The 16297-nt window shown below is 38.4% G+C and overlaps 1 protein-coding gene across 1 annotated transcript; it reads left to right on the forward strand.

Moving 5' to 3' along the window:
* The first annotated feature begins 387 nt into the window (after nucleotides 1-387).
* On the forward strand, nucleotides 388-11564 carry dcaf8 (DDB1 and CUL4 associated factor 8). The gene is made up of 13 exons (XM_056236381.1): nucleotides 388-810; nucleotides 1451-1520; nucleotides 2040-2126; nucleotides 2646-3274; nucleotides 3565-3705; nucleotides 5184-5278; nucleotides 6397-6507; nucleotides 6776-6906; nucleotides 7029-7136; nucleotides 7291-7421; nucleotides 7538-7657; nucleotides 8189-8305; nucleotides 9762-11564. The coding sequence occupies exons 2-13, from the start codon at nucleotides 1484-1486 to the stop codon at nucleotides 9870-9872; spliced, it is 1818 nt and encodes a 605-aa protein (XP_056092356.1). The 5' UTR covers nucleotides 388-810; nucleotides 1451-1483; the 3' UTR covers nucleotides 9873-11564.
* The last annotated feature ends 4733 nt before the right edge of the window (nucleotides 11565-16297 follow it).

The raw sequence follows: 16297 nt of genomic DNA on the forward strand, positions 1-16297 counted from the left end.
TATTATCATTAATTAATCCAAATATTTTTAGATATGGATATTGGTCTATACTTTTACTTGTATAAATAGGCAGTTGTTTTTTATTTTGTTTTTTGACTTATGATGAATATGCAATTGGTATAATACTACAAATACTACTACTAATAATTATTATTAATACTATTACTAATAATAACAATAAAATGTTGCGTTTTGTTATCATTATTATCATTATAAATATACCAAATGGCGTGGTCATAATCAATATTCAGAGCAACAACAACAACAAAAAATCCGTGAGTGCTTTTTAGCGTGAACATAATTTATCAGTATCACAAATTTCAGTGTGTACTGTAATATTAAGCGCTGCTTTGTTTGTGGATCCAGACCAACTTCCGGAGAACGATCGTCTTGCCGGAAAAAGAAAGATAGAAAAAAGGAAAGAGAAAGGGGAAAAAACAGAAGTGCTAACGAAGGAGATCAGTCAAAACATAAACACTGCGGGCACGACCAAAAACGTGACCTTAAACTGCGGTGGTTTTTGGATCGCCCGTGCATGAGTGTGTTCAGGGCACATCTCCCTAATGTGTCGAGCTTTTGTTTGCGCGTGACTCGAAGGTGAAGGAAGGAAATCTGCGCAGAGGATTAACAAGTGCGGAGACTTTGGGCCTACAGCAGAGGTAACACCGCTCGGTAGTTAGCTCTCCATTTTCTCGCTACGACCAATGTTTACATGTTGTCAGCTTGAGCCAGCACTCATAACAGAGCCATTGCTGACGCTATGAACTCGTGTTTCTCCTGCACTTCTCCTTACACAATATTTACTCGTCGGTACGTCTTTGTAATCTTGATAACATATCTCTCTTTGTTCAAAACCGAAGAGCTACAATCTGACTGCCAAGAGCCGTGCGTGCTTGCAAAAGTACCTAGCAGCTTTTCTATTTTTGACATGGGTAATACCACAAAAGCAATTGCTAAGATTAGTTAGCACACTTGCTAGTCGCTGCCAGTTTACTGCGCACTGTCAAGTTGTTATGTGGCATTGCAACTAATGCACGAACAGTACCAAGCTGCTATGTAAGTGTCGTTTGCAGTTGGACCCAGTTGTTACTGTACAAGATAATGGTATGGGTATTGCGATTAGAGGCAGGTGTTTACCATGCCAGCTATTTACCATGCAAGCAGGCTTATTTTGCCACCTTTAGCTGATGTCAGGGATCCTGTCAGTTCACTGGCTGGGTCAATCTGAGGGCTCAGCACCTTTTAAATGTGTCAAAATGGCAATGATGTCTTTTTATGTTCATCGGTTTGAAGACATGCATTTTGATTAGGACTCTAGTAATCATTGACTATAGGATATACCAATGTTAAATGATCTTTCAAGCATTTCAATCAAGTTGTAAGTAAAATATATTGTCTTAACATAATCCAGTGTAATTGAAGTAAGCTCTCTTCTCTTTTATTTCTTCAGGGTCTCTTCTGTTAGAAGAGACAGTCAGACAGAATGAGCGATACAGACGGCAAATCCAGTGTCCCAAATGGTGAGTAAACAACTTGTTTTAGCTTTCAGTTTACTGTCTTAATAAAGGAATAGTTCTCCCAAAACTGAAAATGATGTCCATGCGGAGTTACAAGCCCATACTGTTTTCTTTCTGAGTGAAATATCAAAGAAGATCTTAGACAGAATGCCCTATTCTCCGTATGAGGACAGTAAACATTGTTTTATACTGCCATGTTATCATCATATAATATTGTAAAAAATAGTCTGTCTTCTGAAATCTTATAATAACTTTGTGTGAGAAATAGACCAACTTTTCAGTCATTATTAACTGATTATCTTCCCCTCTCTGTTGTAGCTGTATTTTGCTGCTGTATTTTTATTACTTTTATGGTGCTTTACTGTCAGCATTCACTTCTGTTTTATGGTCAATAGTAGCACTGACAATATTCATAACATCTCATTTTGTGTTTCATGGAAGAAAGAAAATAAAATGGGGTCAATACAGCAAGAGAGATGGCAAATGCAGCTAATTCTTTTTGTCTGGGGCTTAATTTACCAGGTGGTTCTGATGATCTAGATCCTGGAGAAGGAAGAGGGGAAGCAGATACATCTGCAGCGCCAGAGACCCAAACCAGCCCTGAGTCAGGTATGGAAACAAAGTCCAAACTTTGTCATACACATTTCTGTTCATAAGTTTGGGGTCAGTAAGTCTCTTATACCCATTTATTTAATCAAAAATACAGTAAAAACAGTAATATTGTTAAATAATATTATTACAATTGAAATAACTGTTTTCTATTTTAAAATGTAATTTATTCCTGTGATGACAAAGCTGAATGTTCAGCAGCCATTACTTCAGTCTTCAGTGTCACATGATCCTTTCAGAAATCAGTCTAATATGCTGAATTGGTGTTCATGATTTGTGCTGCTTAATATTTTTATGGAAACGGTGATAATTTTTTTCACAATGAATAAACAATTTAAAAGAACAACATTTCTTTGAAATTGAAACATTTAGTAACATTATAAATGTCTTTACTGTCACTTTTGTTTAATTTAATGCATCCTCACTGAAGAAAAGTATTACTTCCTGACCCCAAGCATCACCTTGACTGTGATATATGTAAGCAATGCTCCACCAATTTTTCAAGTTTTCTCTTGACAGCAAATTTAAGTTCAGCTCCAGAGGGAAGTGAGGGTGGTCAGGACAGGCCCATGGCAGACTCTGAGCAGAAGCAGGAACTGGGAGAAGAGGAGGACACTGACAGCATGGATGGCAGTGGGCTGTACTCTCTCACAGAAGAAGGAGAGAGAGAGAGTGAGGGAGGAGGGAGGGGAAAAGATGAAAGTAAGAGATCCGCCAGGAAGAGGAATCGACCCAGCGGCGGTGCCACACGTCACTCTTCCAGTTCAGACGATGATGATGATGAAGAAGATGAGGAGGATGACGTGGAGGAAGAAGACGAGCAAGCCATGGAAGCGTGGCTGGGAGCAGATCTGTGTGACCTGAGTCGTCCTTCATGGTGCGCAGTCCCCTCTCTGCGTTCCAGAGAGATCGGCCGTGATTCGCACCAGTTTGCGAGGAGGGTGTGTGGGGCGCGGGGTCTGGTGCAGAGGCTGGAACTGCAGGGCCGTCTGGAGAGACACACAGGCTGCGTGAACACCCTCCATTTTAACCCCTCCGGCACCCGTTTGGCATCCGGCAGCGATGACCTCCGCGTGGTGATCTGGGACTGGGCTCGCAGAAAGGCGGAGCTGGAGTTTGACAGCGGACATAAGAGCAATGTCTTTCAGGTGAGGAAGCTCAGTTTAGCTGACTGCAGATGTCTGAATGCAGATGCCACATCAATAGTTTAGCCCCAGTCCTGTAGGCTAACTTGATCATACATTTTGTTCAACTTATGTGTGATTTCTTAAATTTATGTTGGGTATGTTGGACAGAAACCTCTTTTTGTGTTGACCCTCTAAATGGGTTTCAAGTTCCTCTGAATATCTTAGTTTCAGATGTCCAGAGGAAGATTTTAAAATGTAGAAATTTAAATCAGTGCCTCTTCACTCCTTATTAATTATTATTCTGTCCCCAGGCAAAGTTCCTCCCACACAGCGGTGACTCCACATTGGCCATGTGTGCCAGAGATGGACAGATCAGAGTGGCTGAGCTTTCTGCCACACAGCGTTGCAAGAACACCAAAAGAGTGGCCCAGCACAAAGGTGCAGCTCATAAGGTATGATCATACTTAAGTTTTTTAATTGTATATTTGATATGAATAATAGATGACGGACTGAAATAAATGATAAAGGTGTTTCAAGTTGTGGCTGTTATTCTGATGGGTGAATAAATTGTTCTGGACTCGTGTTATTTTAGTGGTTACCTCAAACCAAACCTGTGTAATCTTTGAGAGTTGGAGCTTTACAATCACACGTTCATTTATCAACAGCTGGAAACATCCGTCAACCAATCAGAATCAAGCATTCAAATATGCTGTGGTGCAAGAACAAAGACCAAAGAACATATTTCTTTGTAATATCAGAACTGAGGTCTATTGGTTTAGGGCAGTGGTCGGCCACACGGCCAAAACTGGCCCGCCAGCAATAATATCGGTCCCACGCCCGCAGCCAGATTATTTTGATAGCGGCTGGTTCTGAAACATACAACCATCTGAAATAGATCTGTCATGACAGCAACAGTTACTCACAATCACTACTTCTTTAGTGATTTTGCCTTCAAAATAAAAGTACGAGAACGTTTGAGATGAATGAGAGCTTTTAATTTGAAAAGTTCTGAAAGACATTCAAAAGAGTCTGTGGATCGCTTCGTTGCAGATAAGACACACCAGCTTTGCATTCACAAAACTAGGTAGGATGAACGCATGAATTGTCTGAATTGGAATTGTCTTTCCATTCTTCTTTGTATGCCCTATTTTCGCTGTCAACTTTCCTCTTCAGACTCTGATAGTGCCATTTTCTCTCACCAGCTAGCTTAAATGTTAACATCACTGCACACGATGTAATAGTGCTCCAGCACGCAAACAATAAAAAAAAATGCAGTTTAGTACGTGAGGATGCTAAGGAATAATTCTGAGTGTAAAAGTAGGCTATGTCAATTATTACATTAAGTTAGGCTCCATTGTGTAACAAGCTAATTAAAATGATACAAATGTATTATTTACAAAAAAAGAGGAAATAAAACATAGTTCGTTAAGAGCATGACTCAAACATGCCATTAATGGGCTTATTCAAGTCCTCTTTTATTTTTTGAGTTATTTTTAGTACAGTTATATCCATTCCGCATCTCCTACATATGTGTGTTTTAGCAAGGTGGTCTGTGTTGCAAGTTGGATGCTCGCCAGTTTACGTGTCACTACTGCTTTATTAATTTATCCAGTGTAAAACCCGGACACCGCCACACAGATGTGGCTTTTTGTTAATGACTGTCCTACTACAGGATTTAACACAAAGTAACACCTCACTACTAGTTACAAAAGACATTGTAACAGTCTGTCACAGGCAATTCTAGTTGCATTTTTTCATCAAATCATTTCTTAAATTATCCTTTGACTATGTTCTGAGAGAAATTTTTGGCCCGATGCCAAACTTACTTGCCGACCCCTGGTTTAGGGCAACATATAAAAAGGATTATACTCAAAGAGTGAGTCACATGTGAATGCTTGTGAAAAATAAGATTTTATTTTCTCTCTCTCAGCTTGCACTGGAGCCAGACTCTCCCTGCTCTTTCCTCTCCGCTGGTGAAGACGCAGTCGTGTTCGGCATTGACCTGCGTTTAGACAGACCTGCCAAGTGAGTGCAAAGTCATGTCACACACAGCCGCCCTAAGATTGGCAGAGGAAAAGAAAATAAGCTCTTCAGCAGAGGGACAAAAGTGAACAGTATAGAAGTTATGCTATAAAACTAACTCATTTAGTAACATCATGGTACACTCTTCCTACAATTCAACTTTTTGACATCAGTAAGTTTTTTTTAAATTAATACTTTTAAGCAATGGCAATAAAGACATTTATAATGTTACAAAATATGTCTGTTTCAAATAAATGCTTTTCATTCTATTTATCAAAGAACCTTGAAAATATTTATCACAGTTTCCACAAAAATATTAAGAAGCACAACAATTTTCAACATTGATAATAATAAGAAATGTTTCTTGAGCACCAAATCAGCATATTAGAATGATTTCCGAAGGATCATGTGACACTGAAGACTGGAGTAATGATGCTGAAAAGGAAAAAATTACCTTTTTAAAATATATTAAAAGATCAAATATAAGCCACCTTGGTGAGAATTTTTTCAATAACATTAAAAAAAATCTTACCGACCCCAAACTTTGATTTATATTGTATACACTTCAGCATTCTAATAGCAAGTAATAGACCCACTTTATTGGAGATAAATTGGGTGTACTTGCCTGTAAAATCTAATTATCTGATCTCTCTTCACATTTACTATAAAACATCACATATTTGGGTTAGCAATCCTAGAATTGCTCCTGACTGTCATATTTTTTCCCCCATCAGCTCAAATTTGAATGTGTTTGATATTCCGACTTGCCATATTTCCTGATCCAGTTCGCATTTTCTTCTCTTATTTTCTTTTCTATGCTACAAAAATAAAAATGGCAAAAAGGCGAACAATTTTTTTTAAAAAATCTGCTATCCTGAAGAAAAGAAAATATTTGGTCACATTAGAGAAACATAAATTTTTAACAACCAGATTCCTCTTTACTGGCATCATGGAAAAACTATCTCTTTACACTCAAACTTATAACAATGTTATTTAACTAATTTAGGTGGGTTTTGAGTATTAAGTCTGCATTGTTTTAGAGCATAGAATGGGTGTGATTTCATATGATACACTCTTGTTCCATATGAAGAATGAAATAATTGCTTTTTTTATTCGCTCAGCAAACTGGTGGTGGTGAAGGAGGGCGAAAAGAAGGTTGGGCTGTATACCATTTTCGTGAACCCAGCCAACACACACCAATTTGCTGTGGGTGGTAGAGACCAGTATGTCAGGTGAGACAAACATCTTCACTGACATGTCGTCACCTCCTTTGCACCAAAGTCATGCTTCTGCGTATGTCTGTAGTTTTATGAGTCTTATACGTTTTGAAATCATGTCCCAACGTTGTTTTATTTCTGTCTTTTATATCACAAGCTGCTTCTGATGCAATTGTCAAACTTTATACCTGTTACAATTGTTTCTCCAATGGCACCCTGTCAGTAGACATAACTCTTGTACTGCATCACTGTTTCTCTCTCTTCCTGTTTTTATATGTGATAGGATCTATGACCAGAGAAAGATAAATGAACACGATAATAATGGTGTGCTAAAGAAGTTTTGTCCCTCTCACTTGGTGTCCAGCGAGTCCAAAACAAATATCACCTGTTTAGTGTACAGCCATGATGGCACAGGTAACAAGTAAACTTATAACTCTGTGACCCTTGTATGGTTTCATGGCTTTGATTAAAAACTTTACATGTTATATGATCTGTTGTAGCAACATTCAAAGTGTCATGATTGAACTGTCTTTCAGAACTGCTGGCAAGTTACAATGACGAGGACATTTACCTTTTCGACTCCAGCCACAGTGACGGGGCTGATTACCGTAGAAGATACAAGGGTCACCGCAACAATGCTACAGGTACTTGTCTCAAACCGGAATGCTTTCATTAGATTTAATTGCAGTATAAGGGATGTATCACATATTGCATGCATGTTATAACCAATATTGATTCAGTTTTTGTGAAACCATTTCCCCCTTTTTTTCTCTTCCCATCTGCTATTGGAAAATCCAGTGAAGGGGGTTAACTTTTATGGTCCCTGTAGTGAGTTTGTTGTCAGTGGCAGTGACTGTGGACACATCTACTTGTGGGATAAGAACTCTGCTCGTGTGGTTCAGTTTATGGAGGGAGACCGGGGAGGAGTGGTAAGACCCTTTCACTTGACTAATCTAGACTAGAACCTTTAACTTCTGGTTTACAAATTGATAGGAGTGTAGGAGTATTCTTTACCGTCCCAAAAATATTTTCTTTCTATGTTCAGGTGAACTGTCTGGAGCCACATCCTCATCTTCCAGGTTTAGCCACCAGTGGTTTGGACCATGATGTGAAGCTGTGGGCGCCCACTGCTGAGAATCCCACAACACTAAAGGGACTTAAAGAGGTACAGTGCTTAGCAAAATACAGGGTGCATAAGTCAGGACACCCCTATGTTAAATTTCCATAGAGGCTGGCAGATTTGTATTTTTAAAGGCCAGTTATTTCATGGATCCATTAAGGCTAACTGAAATAAAACCATGCCATGTATGTGATGATGTGGGGAAATAACCATTTTCTATTTTAATATATGTCAGAATGTAATTTATTCAAGTGATGGCAATGCTGACTTTTCAGTAGATTTTCAGGATTCTTTGAATAGAAAGTTCAAAAGAACAGCATGTGTTTGAAACAGAAATCTTTTGTAACACTTTGAGTCTTTAATGTCTTGAAAATAAACTTAAAAATAGTTTTTTAAAATTGTAATAATGTTCACAGTATTGCTGTTTTACTGTATTTTTTATCAAATAAATGCAGCCTTGGTGAGCAAAGAGACTTTCAAAAACATTTAAAACTCTCTTAAACAGTAGTGTAGCTAATAAATATTTTGTTAATGGAACAATGCATAAATGTTTGTCATTTTATTGTGGCTGTTTAGGTAATGAAGAAGAACAAGCGAGAGCGTGATGAAGACAGCGTTCGTCATGGTGACCAGTATGACACACAGCTCCTCTGGTTCCTGATGAGACACATGAGAAACCGAAGACCTCAGCGAGTGAGAATTTGCTCTTCTAAGATATTTTTCATTACTAATATATAGTCTTATTGGCTTGACTATGTAGTTCATTTCAATATACTTAAGATATAGTGCCATATACTTTGTGCAAAGGAACATGCTGCTGTATGAAATCAAAATCACTCAGATGAAAGTGTTTTTGTTCACTTCTACACTTAACATACAATTTGTGCTTTTTCAAACAAAACTGGAAACCATAAATAGAATATAGGGCTGCTCGATTATGGCAAAAATCATATTCACGATTATTTTGGTCAATATTGAAATCACTATTTTTTTAACACAATTGTTGGTGGGTAATATAATCAAAGTCTTATTTCATGATACGAGTAATTTTAAAAATCAGTGAAATTTCACAATTATCGATACTTCAGCAAAAACTAATACTAGGTTAACTAATGTAGGTAAAAGGTTCTCAAAACAGTTACAGAAGAGAAGTAAATGGTCAGCAATACAGTAAGAGCAAAAAAACTAATTACAAACAAAAAGGACAAATAAATAAAAAGAACAAAAGTACAAATTAAATAAACTGTGCTTTAGGTTTTTCAGAAAGATGTACTTAGAGTGGTACTCAGATAAGTAATAGCCTGCTACAACAGAAATTGAATAAAGTAAGCAAATGTAAAAAAAAAACACTGCTGTATACATTAAATATAGACTAATCCTTATTAAAACTACAAAAGTTATTCATTCAGTGATTTTTTAAAAAATCTTTGTCTTTTGTTGTTTGATTAACATTAATGACTGCTGCAGGTTTATTAGGCTGCTGTCACTTTAAGAGCTGCACGGATCCAATATACTGATATACACATGCGTTTTCTTTCTCAATTTTTAACATTAATTTAAGACATAACCGACTGTTTTTACAAAGATAGGCTACTCTTCAAAATGGCATTTCAACATAAGTGTGTATAGGCTATTTGACTGTTTAGGCATGTATCTGAAGCCCATAGTATACTTTGCTTATGTGTGTTCCGCCACCGTCCCGGAGTGCGCACACAGACAGCCGCCAAGGGAACAGTATCTTTTTTCGTGGCATAATGTGCTTTTAATAACACTGTTTAATATCAAGCACATCCTGCAGTTTAGCAACAGTAGACTGCATTTTACAACACTCACTTATCCAGGTGATTTGGATGTTCATTTTGGCTTTGGGAGGAAAGAATGTGCATCGCTGTGAAGGAGAGGAAAGTGTACTGGACAGAATGTGACAGAAGGCACAATAATCGTTTTACCTTGATTATCTTGTTTTCTTGTTTTCTCGTTGGAAGCCAAATCAAAAATTATTTGCGATTAATCGCACAGCCCTAATACCTCATAATGTTTGGTTTGCCTGAAAAAAAAGAACTTGGCCTCATGCTCCATGATCTGATTTCTTCATAGCTATTCAAAAACTGTACACTGAAAGCTTTCTCAATGTTTTTGTCCCTTTAAGGCCCGGCGAGGGGAGGGAGGAGAGGGCGACACAGACGAATCCTGGAGCTCGCCAGATTCCTCTGATGAAGAAGACGGAGGGCCAGACCATGTGCAGTGCATGTCCTCCTGAGCCACACACCTACACACACACACACACACACACACACACACTCTTTGCCATATATTTAAGCACATACATACTAGTAACACACTGGTACACAAATAGACACTGAAAGGCCAGCAACAAACCCACACACAGCTTTATATACACATACACAGTGTGAGGGAGAGGGAAACGATTGTCAAAATCTGGCTTTATGCTCTACACACACACACACACACACACACAGATACATTACTAGGGGAAGAACTGATACTGAAATTCATATTTTTGATACATTTGCAACCACACACGCAATTAACCACTCTGATTTTATGCAAACATGGACACAGACACATTTCATTCCCAGTTTTACAGCGCATCACATGGAAGACCACAGCCGATGATCGAGAAATATCGCCTCTACTGTTTTGCTGCCTTAGTTTATCAACATCCAAGAAGCAGCGTTTTGCTGCAGCAGTCGTGAGGCGCAGAAGAGGACATTTCTCATCTGTGCTGTAGAAAACAGGTCCACTTTAAGCTTTTCTTTCACAGCGATGTTTTCTGTGCATGATGGGACAGTGCGGACACTCAAAGCCAGTCCTTTTGCAGATTACTGATATGATGAGTGTTACTTGTTCAAAAACAGCACCATCCTTCACTCGCCTCATCAGTTTTCTCCAGTGATCTGAACTGCCTCTGTTTCCAAGACTGAGCTGACGTTTGTTATTTTTGGACTGCAATCTTTGTCTTTTTCATTGCATCGATAGACTGTCATCGGCGTCTGGCCGTCCAATCCGGTCTTGTCTTTGTTCTCTTCTCCTGTGTGTGTGTGTGTGTGTGTGTGTGTGTGTGTGTGTGTGTGTGTGTGTGTTTTCTGAAGCCAGGCGCGGCAAATTTTCTTGAGGTCAATCATGCTCTCGTAGATCTGACTGAAGACAGAAGATGAGCCAGAGCTACTTAATCTGGTTTTAGAGCTGGCTGTTTTTCTCCGTTCCTCTCTCCCATGCTACTGAGTGCACTTTAATCAGGGATCTGCTTTGAGTTTTGAATCTCTAAGACGAGTGTGAGCTTAGGGGGCATGCAATACTTGGGTTAAATGTTTATTTAGCTAATTTAGTTGTTTTTGCCCTGAAATTCCCCAAACTTATTGTGGACTTTTAAATTGAATACAGAGATTTGACACCAGCTCTTTGGTTTTTGGTTTTGCACTTGGGTGGAGATGACTTGGAGTTCTTGAAGAAATTTCAAAAGGCTACAAAATGTAACTCTCGTCTCCATGGACTGCTTTCGTCTTCTCAGCCCTGTCCCGTAGAAATTGAGAGCAAAGACGATGATGTGCTCAGATCCAGTGATTTGTTGAATCCTTGTTTCTTCCTCTGTCTTTTGTTTGAATACACATCCTCGAGATCTTTGCCTAACTAGGTAGAAAGGATCAAATGTAGCAGGATGTTCCATGTTTGCCTGAAGAACCCACTAAGCCCTCGCAACCCATTTTTCATAAAAATGGTGGCTGTTCTTTGTCAGTATTTGGATTCAGCTGGTTAAGAGCAAACATGGATGGACTGTGACCTGTTGCAACTTGCATGTTGAAAAGAATTATGGGTCAAGGGCAGGGGATGTAAAGCACTTGTGGGGGTACGCAGGGATGGGTAAGAAGCTTGAATTACTTTGCCCCCTTTTTCCTTCTTCTTTTGTAAGGGAAATAAAGTCTCAACTTTTCTCTTTTTGTATGAGAAGAATAACTTAAATGACTAGATGTATATACAAATATATAAAGATATTATATATATATATATATAAATAAATATTAAATACATGTAAAAATCATCATCAACCATTTCTCTTTCAAAGAGTGTCTAAATTTAATTGGTATTGATGTAGAGATTTATATTGTATAAGACAAAATACTTTTAAATGAATGAAACATTGTTTTTTTTTTTCTTCTTCTTCTTTTTTTTGGATTACAACCCTAATTGTCACTGCAGTTAAAAGCATTTTCTCATTCTCACTTGTCTGCTCAAAATGTCTGTCCTGTCACTGGCATGTATTTTTCTCTTCTTTTTTTCTTTTTTAGGGTTTTCATCTTAGATATCCCACCGCTGCCTAATGTTGTGTTCTTTCAGTTCAGTTCAGACAACATGTATGATTTGTGCAGTAAAAAAAAGAGAAAAATTTGTTCTTTTGTTTCTGACCAAGTGCCTTATTATTTTAAGTGCCTTCATTTACTGCAAATACAGGAAGAATTTATTTTCCGTGCAACTAATTTCAGGCCGTCATGCTATGTAATCATAGTTTATATACACTCACCGGCCACTTTATTAGGTACACCTGTCCAACTGCTCGTTAACACTTAATTTCTAAGCAGCCAATCACATGGCGGCAACTCAGTGCATTTAGGCATGTAGACATGGTCAAGACAATCTCCTGCAGTTCAAACCGAGCATCAGTATGGGGAAGAAAGTTGATTTGAGTGACTTTGAACGTGGCATGATTGTTGGTGCCAGAAGGGCTGGTCTGAGTATTTCAGAAACTGCTAATCTACTGGGATTTTCACGCACAACCATCTCTAGGGTTTACAGAGAATGGTCCGAAAAAGAAAAAACATCCAGTGAGCGGCAGTTCTGTGGGCGGAAATGCCTTGTTGATGCCAGAGGTCAGAGGAGAATGGCCAGACTGGTTCGAGCTGATAGAAGGGCAACAGTGACTGAAATAACCACTCGTTACAACCGAGGTATGCAGCAAAGCATTTGTGAAGCCACAACACGCACAACCTTGAGGCGGATGGGCTACAACAGCAGAAGACTCCACCGGGTACCACTCATCTCCACTACAAATAGGAAAAAGAGGCTACAATTTCCAAGAGCTCACCAAAATTGAACAGTTGAAGACTGGAAAAATGTTGCCTGGTCTGATGAGTCTCGATTTCTGTTGAGACATTCAGATGTTAGAGTCAGAATTTGGCGTAAACAGAATGAGAACATGGATCCATCATGCCTTGTTACCACTGTGCAGGCTGGTGGTGGTGGTGTAATGGTGTGGGGGATGTTTTCCTGGCACACTTTAGGCCCCTTAGTGCCAATTGGGCATCGTTTAAATGCCACGGCCTACCTGAGCATTGTTTCTGACCATGTCCATCCCTTTATGGCCACCATGTACCCATCCTCTGATGGCTACTTCCACCATGTCACAAAGCTCTAATCATTTCAAATTGGTTTCTTGAACATGACAATGAGTTCACTGTACTAAAATGGCCTCCACAGTCACCAGATCTCAACCCAATAGAGCATCTTTGGGATGTGGTGGAACGGGAGATTCGCATCATGGATGTGCAGCCGACAAATCTGCGGCAACTGTGTGATGCCATCATGTCAATATGGACCAAACTCCCTGAGGAATGCTTCCAGCACCTTGTTGAATCTATGCCACGAAGAATTGAGGCAGTTCTGAAGGCAAAAGGGGGTCCAACCCGTTACTAGCATGGGGTACCTAATAAAGTGGCCGGTGAGTGTAATTATTGCTATTTAATTAGTTGTATGTTTGTTTGGTAGCATAGACTTGGTTTCTCTTTCACTATTTGAGCATCCTGTGCTTAGACATAAATGACGAATAATTGATTTCTATTAAATAATTTATTTCCTAAAATATAACAAATTTGTGTAATAGGGGACATGCCATGTACAGGCATAACATTTGATTAATTGGCATAAAATCTAAAATGTTTATAAACCGTATATATTATGGTAACACTTAACAAGAAGTTCTCTTTTTTTAATTTAATACATTAGCATAACATCAACTCAGAATAAGCTTTTTTTTAAGCATTTATTAATTTAGTTAATAAATTAATTGTTTACGTTAGATCACAGTTCCTAATGTTAAGAGATATAACTTTTGATAAAAAAAAAAAAATTAACATTAACTAAAATGAATATAGTTGTAAGTATTGTTCATTGTTTTGTTCGTGTTAACTAATGAAGATAACTTCCTTGCTGTAAAGTGTTACCGATATTATTACACTAGTGCTGTTTTCTCTCTGCTATTGTAGTCATATTTAGGTCCTGATTTTAATGTTCCTTTTCATTAGCTGTTTGAGCAATCAGCATTAAGGCATTAGAAAATTGTGAAACTTAAGCAAATAAATTTCAGGAAAAATATAATTTGGACTGACACTCTTTATGAAACCGTAAAAATGAAATGAAACTATACCCAAAGAAGCCACTTTGCCTTCTTTGAACATAATTTGTTTAGGAATTCAACCTTAAAGTGAGTGGAGTGTACCTTTTTTTTTTATTATTATTATTATTAAAAGAGGGGTAAGATGGACCCTACTGGGTTAAGTTGGCCTCCTACCTGTGGTAAAAAGCCTCCTTTGGATTAACTTTACAGAATGTATATATTACTTTTGATATAATTGTCATATATATATATATATATATACACTCACCTAAAGGATTATTAGAAACACCTGTTCAATTTCTCATTAATGCAATTATCTAATCAACCAATCACATGGCAGTTGCTTCAATGCATTTAGAGGTGTGGTCCTGGTCAAGACAATCTCCTGAACTCCAAACTGAATGTCAGAATGGGAAAGAAAGGTGATTTAAGCAATTTTGAGCGTGGCATGGTTGTTGGTGCCAGACGGGCCGGTCTGAGTATTTCACAATCTGCTCAGTTTCTGGGATTTTCACGCACAACCATTTCTAGGGTTTAAAAAGAATGGTGCGAAAAGGGAAAAACATCCAGTATGCGGCAGTCCTGTGGGCGAAAATGTCTTGTTGATGCTAGAGGTCAGAGGAGAATGGGCCGACTGATTCAAGCTGATAGAAGAGCAACTTTGACTGAAATAACCACTCGTTACAACCGAGGTGTGCAGCAAAGCATTTGTGAAGCCACAACCCACACAACCTTGAGGCGGATGGGCTACAACAGCAGAAGACCCCACCGGGTACCACTCATCTCCACTACAAATAGGAAAAAGAGGCTACAATTTGCAAGAGCACACCAAAATTGGACAGTTGAAGACTGGAAAAATGTTGCCTGGTCTGATGAGTCTCGAATTCTGTTGAGACATTCAGATGGTAGAGTCAGAATTTGGCGTTAACAGAATGAGAACATGGATCCATCATGCCTTGTTACCACTGTGCAGGCTGGTGGTGGTGGTGTAATGGTGTGGGGGATGTTTTCTTGGCACACTTTAGGCCCCTTAGTGCCAATTGGGCATCGTTTAAATGCCACGGCCTACCTGAGCATTGTTTCTGACCATGTCCATCCCTTTATGGCCACCATGTACCCATCCTCTGATGGCTACTTCCAGCAGGATAATGCACCATGTCACAAAGCTCGAATCATTTCAAATTGGTTTCTTGAACATGGCAATGAGTTCACTGTACTAAAATGACCCCCACAGTCACTAGATCTCAACCCAATAGAGCATCTTTGGGATGTGGTGGAACGGGAGCTTCGTGCCCTGGATGTGCATCCCACAAATCTCCATCAACTGCAAGATGCTATCCAATCAATATGGGCCAACATTTCTAAAGAATGCTTTCAGCACCTTGAGTCAATGCCACGTAGAATTAAGGCAGTTCTGAAGGTGAAAGGGGGTCAAACACAGTATTAGTATGGTGTTCCTAATAATCCTTTAGGTGAATGTATATATATATATAAACCGATGACAGACAAAGCAGAATCCCAGTAAAAGAGTCATCTGAAAGGTAAAATTATTCTGGGACTTATGTACAGGCATATTTTTATATTTACATATTTGATTACCCATATTTTAATTAAATATATGTTGGATGGGGTCATCTACCCCAAGGGTCTAATTGTATATTTTTACTTAAAAATAAATACTATAACTTTTACTCCTTAAATCCAAAACAATTGTTGTGTTCACAAATCCCCTATTAACAAATCGAGACAAAAAAAACCCTTTGATATTCAACAAAAAACAATGTCATAGATCACTATTTTCCAGAGACACAAAATTAGATCAATTAATCTCAAAACTCTTTCGTCTGACTAAATCTCACAAATGTTGATATTCAGATTAACTCGGAAATTAAAAATTAGCGTAGCCATTCATCAAAAGTGCTGAGATGAGATTTTGTGCCCTCTATTGTCAGGAGAAAAACTTAAAGCGCATATTGCAAGTTTTTTTTCTTTTTTCCCAAAATTAATATATAACCTTGTATGAAAATACCATGTGAAAAGTTAATGCAGGATTTAAAATTGTTTTGCAAGACATAAGGGCACAAATTTAGTAGAAAACGTGACATTTTTTAACCGCGTCATATTACGTCACGAGAGGGAGTCGGGCTCTGCGTTTGCTCAATGCGGAGTAGGTTGGTATTCAGTAGCGGTCGTGATTCAGTGTGTTTTCGGTGGTTATTGAATTTCAATTTATCATCGTCGTGGTAAATTATTGTGAATTACATCTAGTCCACAGG

This window comes from Rhinichthys klamathensis, unplaced genomic scaffold (genome assembly GCF_029890125.1).
Source record: "Rhinichthys klamathensis goyatoka isolate OS25496 unplaced genomic scaffold, OSU_Roscu_1.1 h1tg000446l_1, whole genome shotgun sequence".
Taxonomy (NCBI): domain Eukaryota; kingdom Metazoa; phylum Chordata; class Actinopteri; order Cypriniformes; family Leuciscidae; genus Rhinichthys; species Rhinichthys klamathensis.

Coding starts and splice junctions, on each gene's coding strand:
- dcaf8 (XM_056236381.1), top strand. CDS start 1,484: ATGAGCGATACAGACGGCAAATCCAGTGTCCCAAATG. Junction 3,706..5,183: donor ACAAAGGTGCAGCTCATAAG/GTATGATCATAC, acceptor TCTCTCTCTCAG/CTTGCACTGGAGCCAGACTC. Junction 7,422..7,537: donor AGGGAGACCGGGGAGGAGTG/GTAAGACCCTTT, acceptor TTCTATGTTCAG/GTGAACTGTCTGGAGCCACA.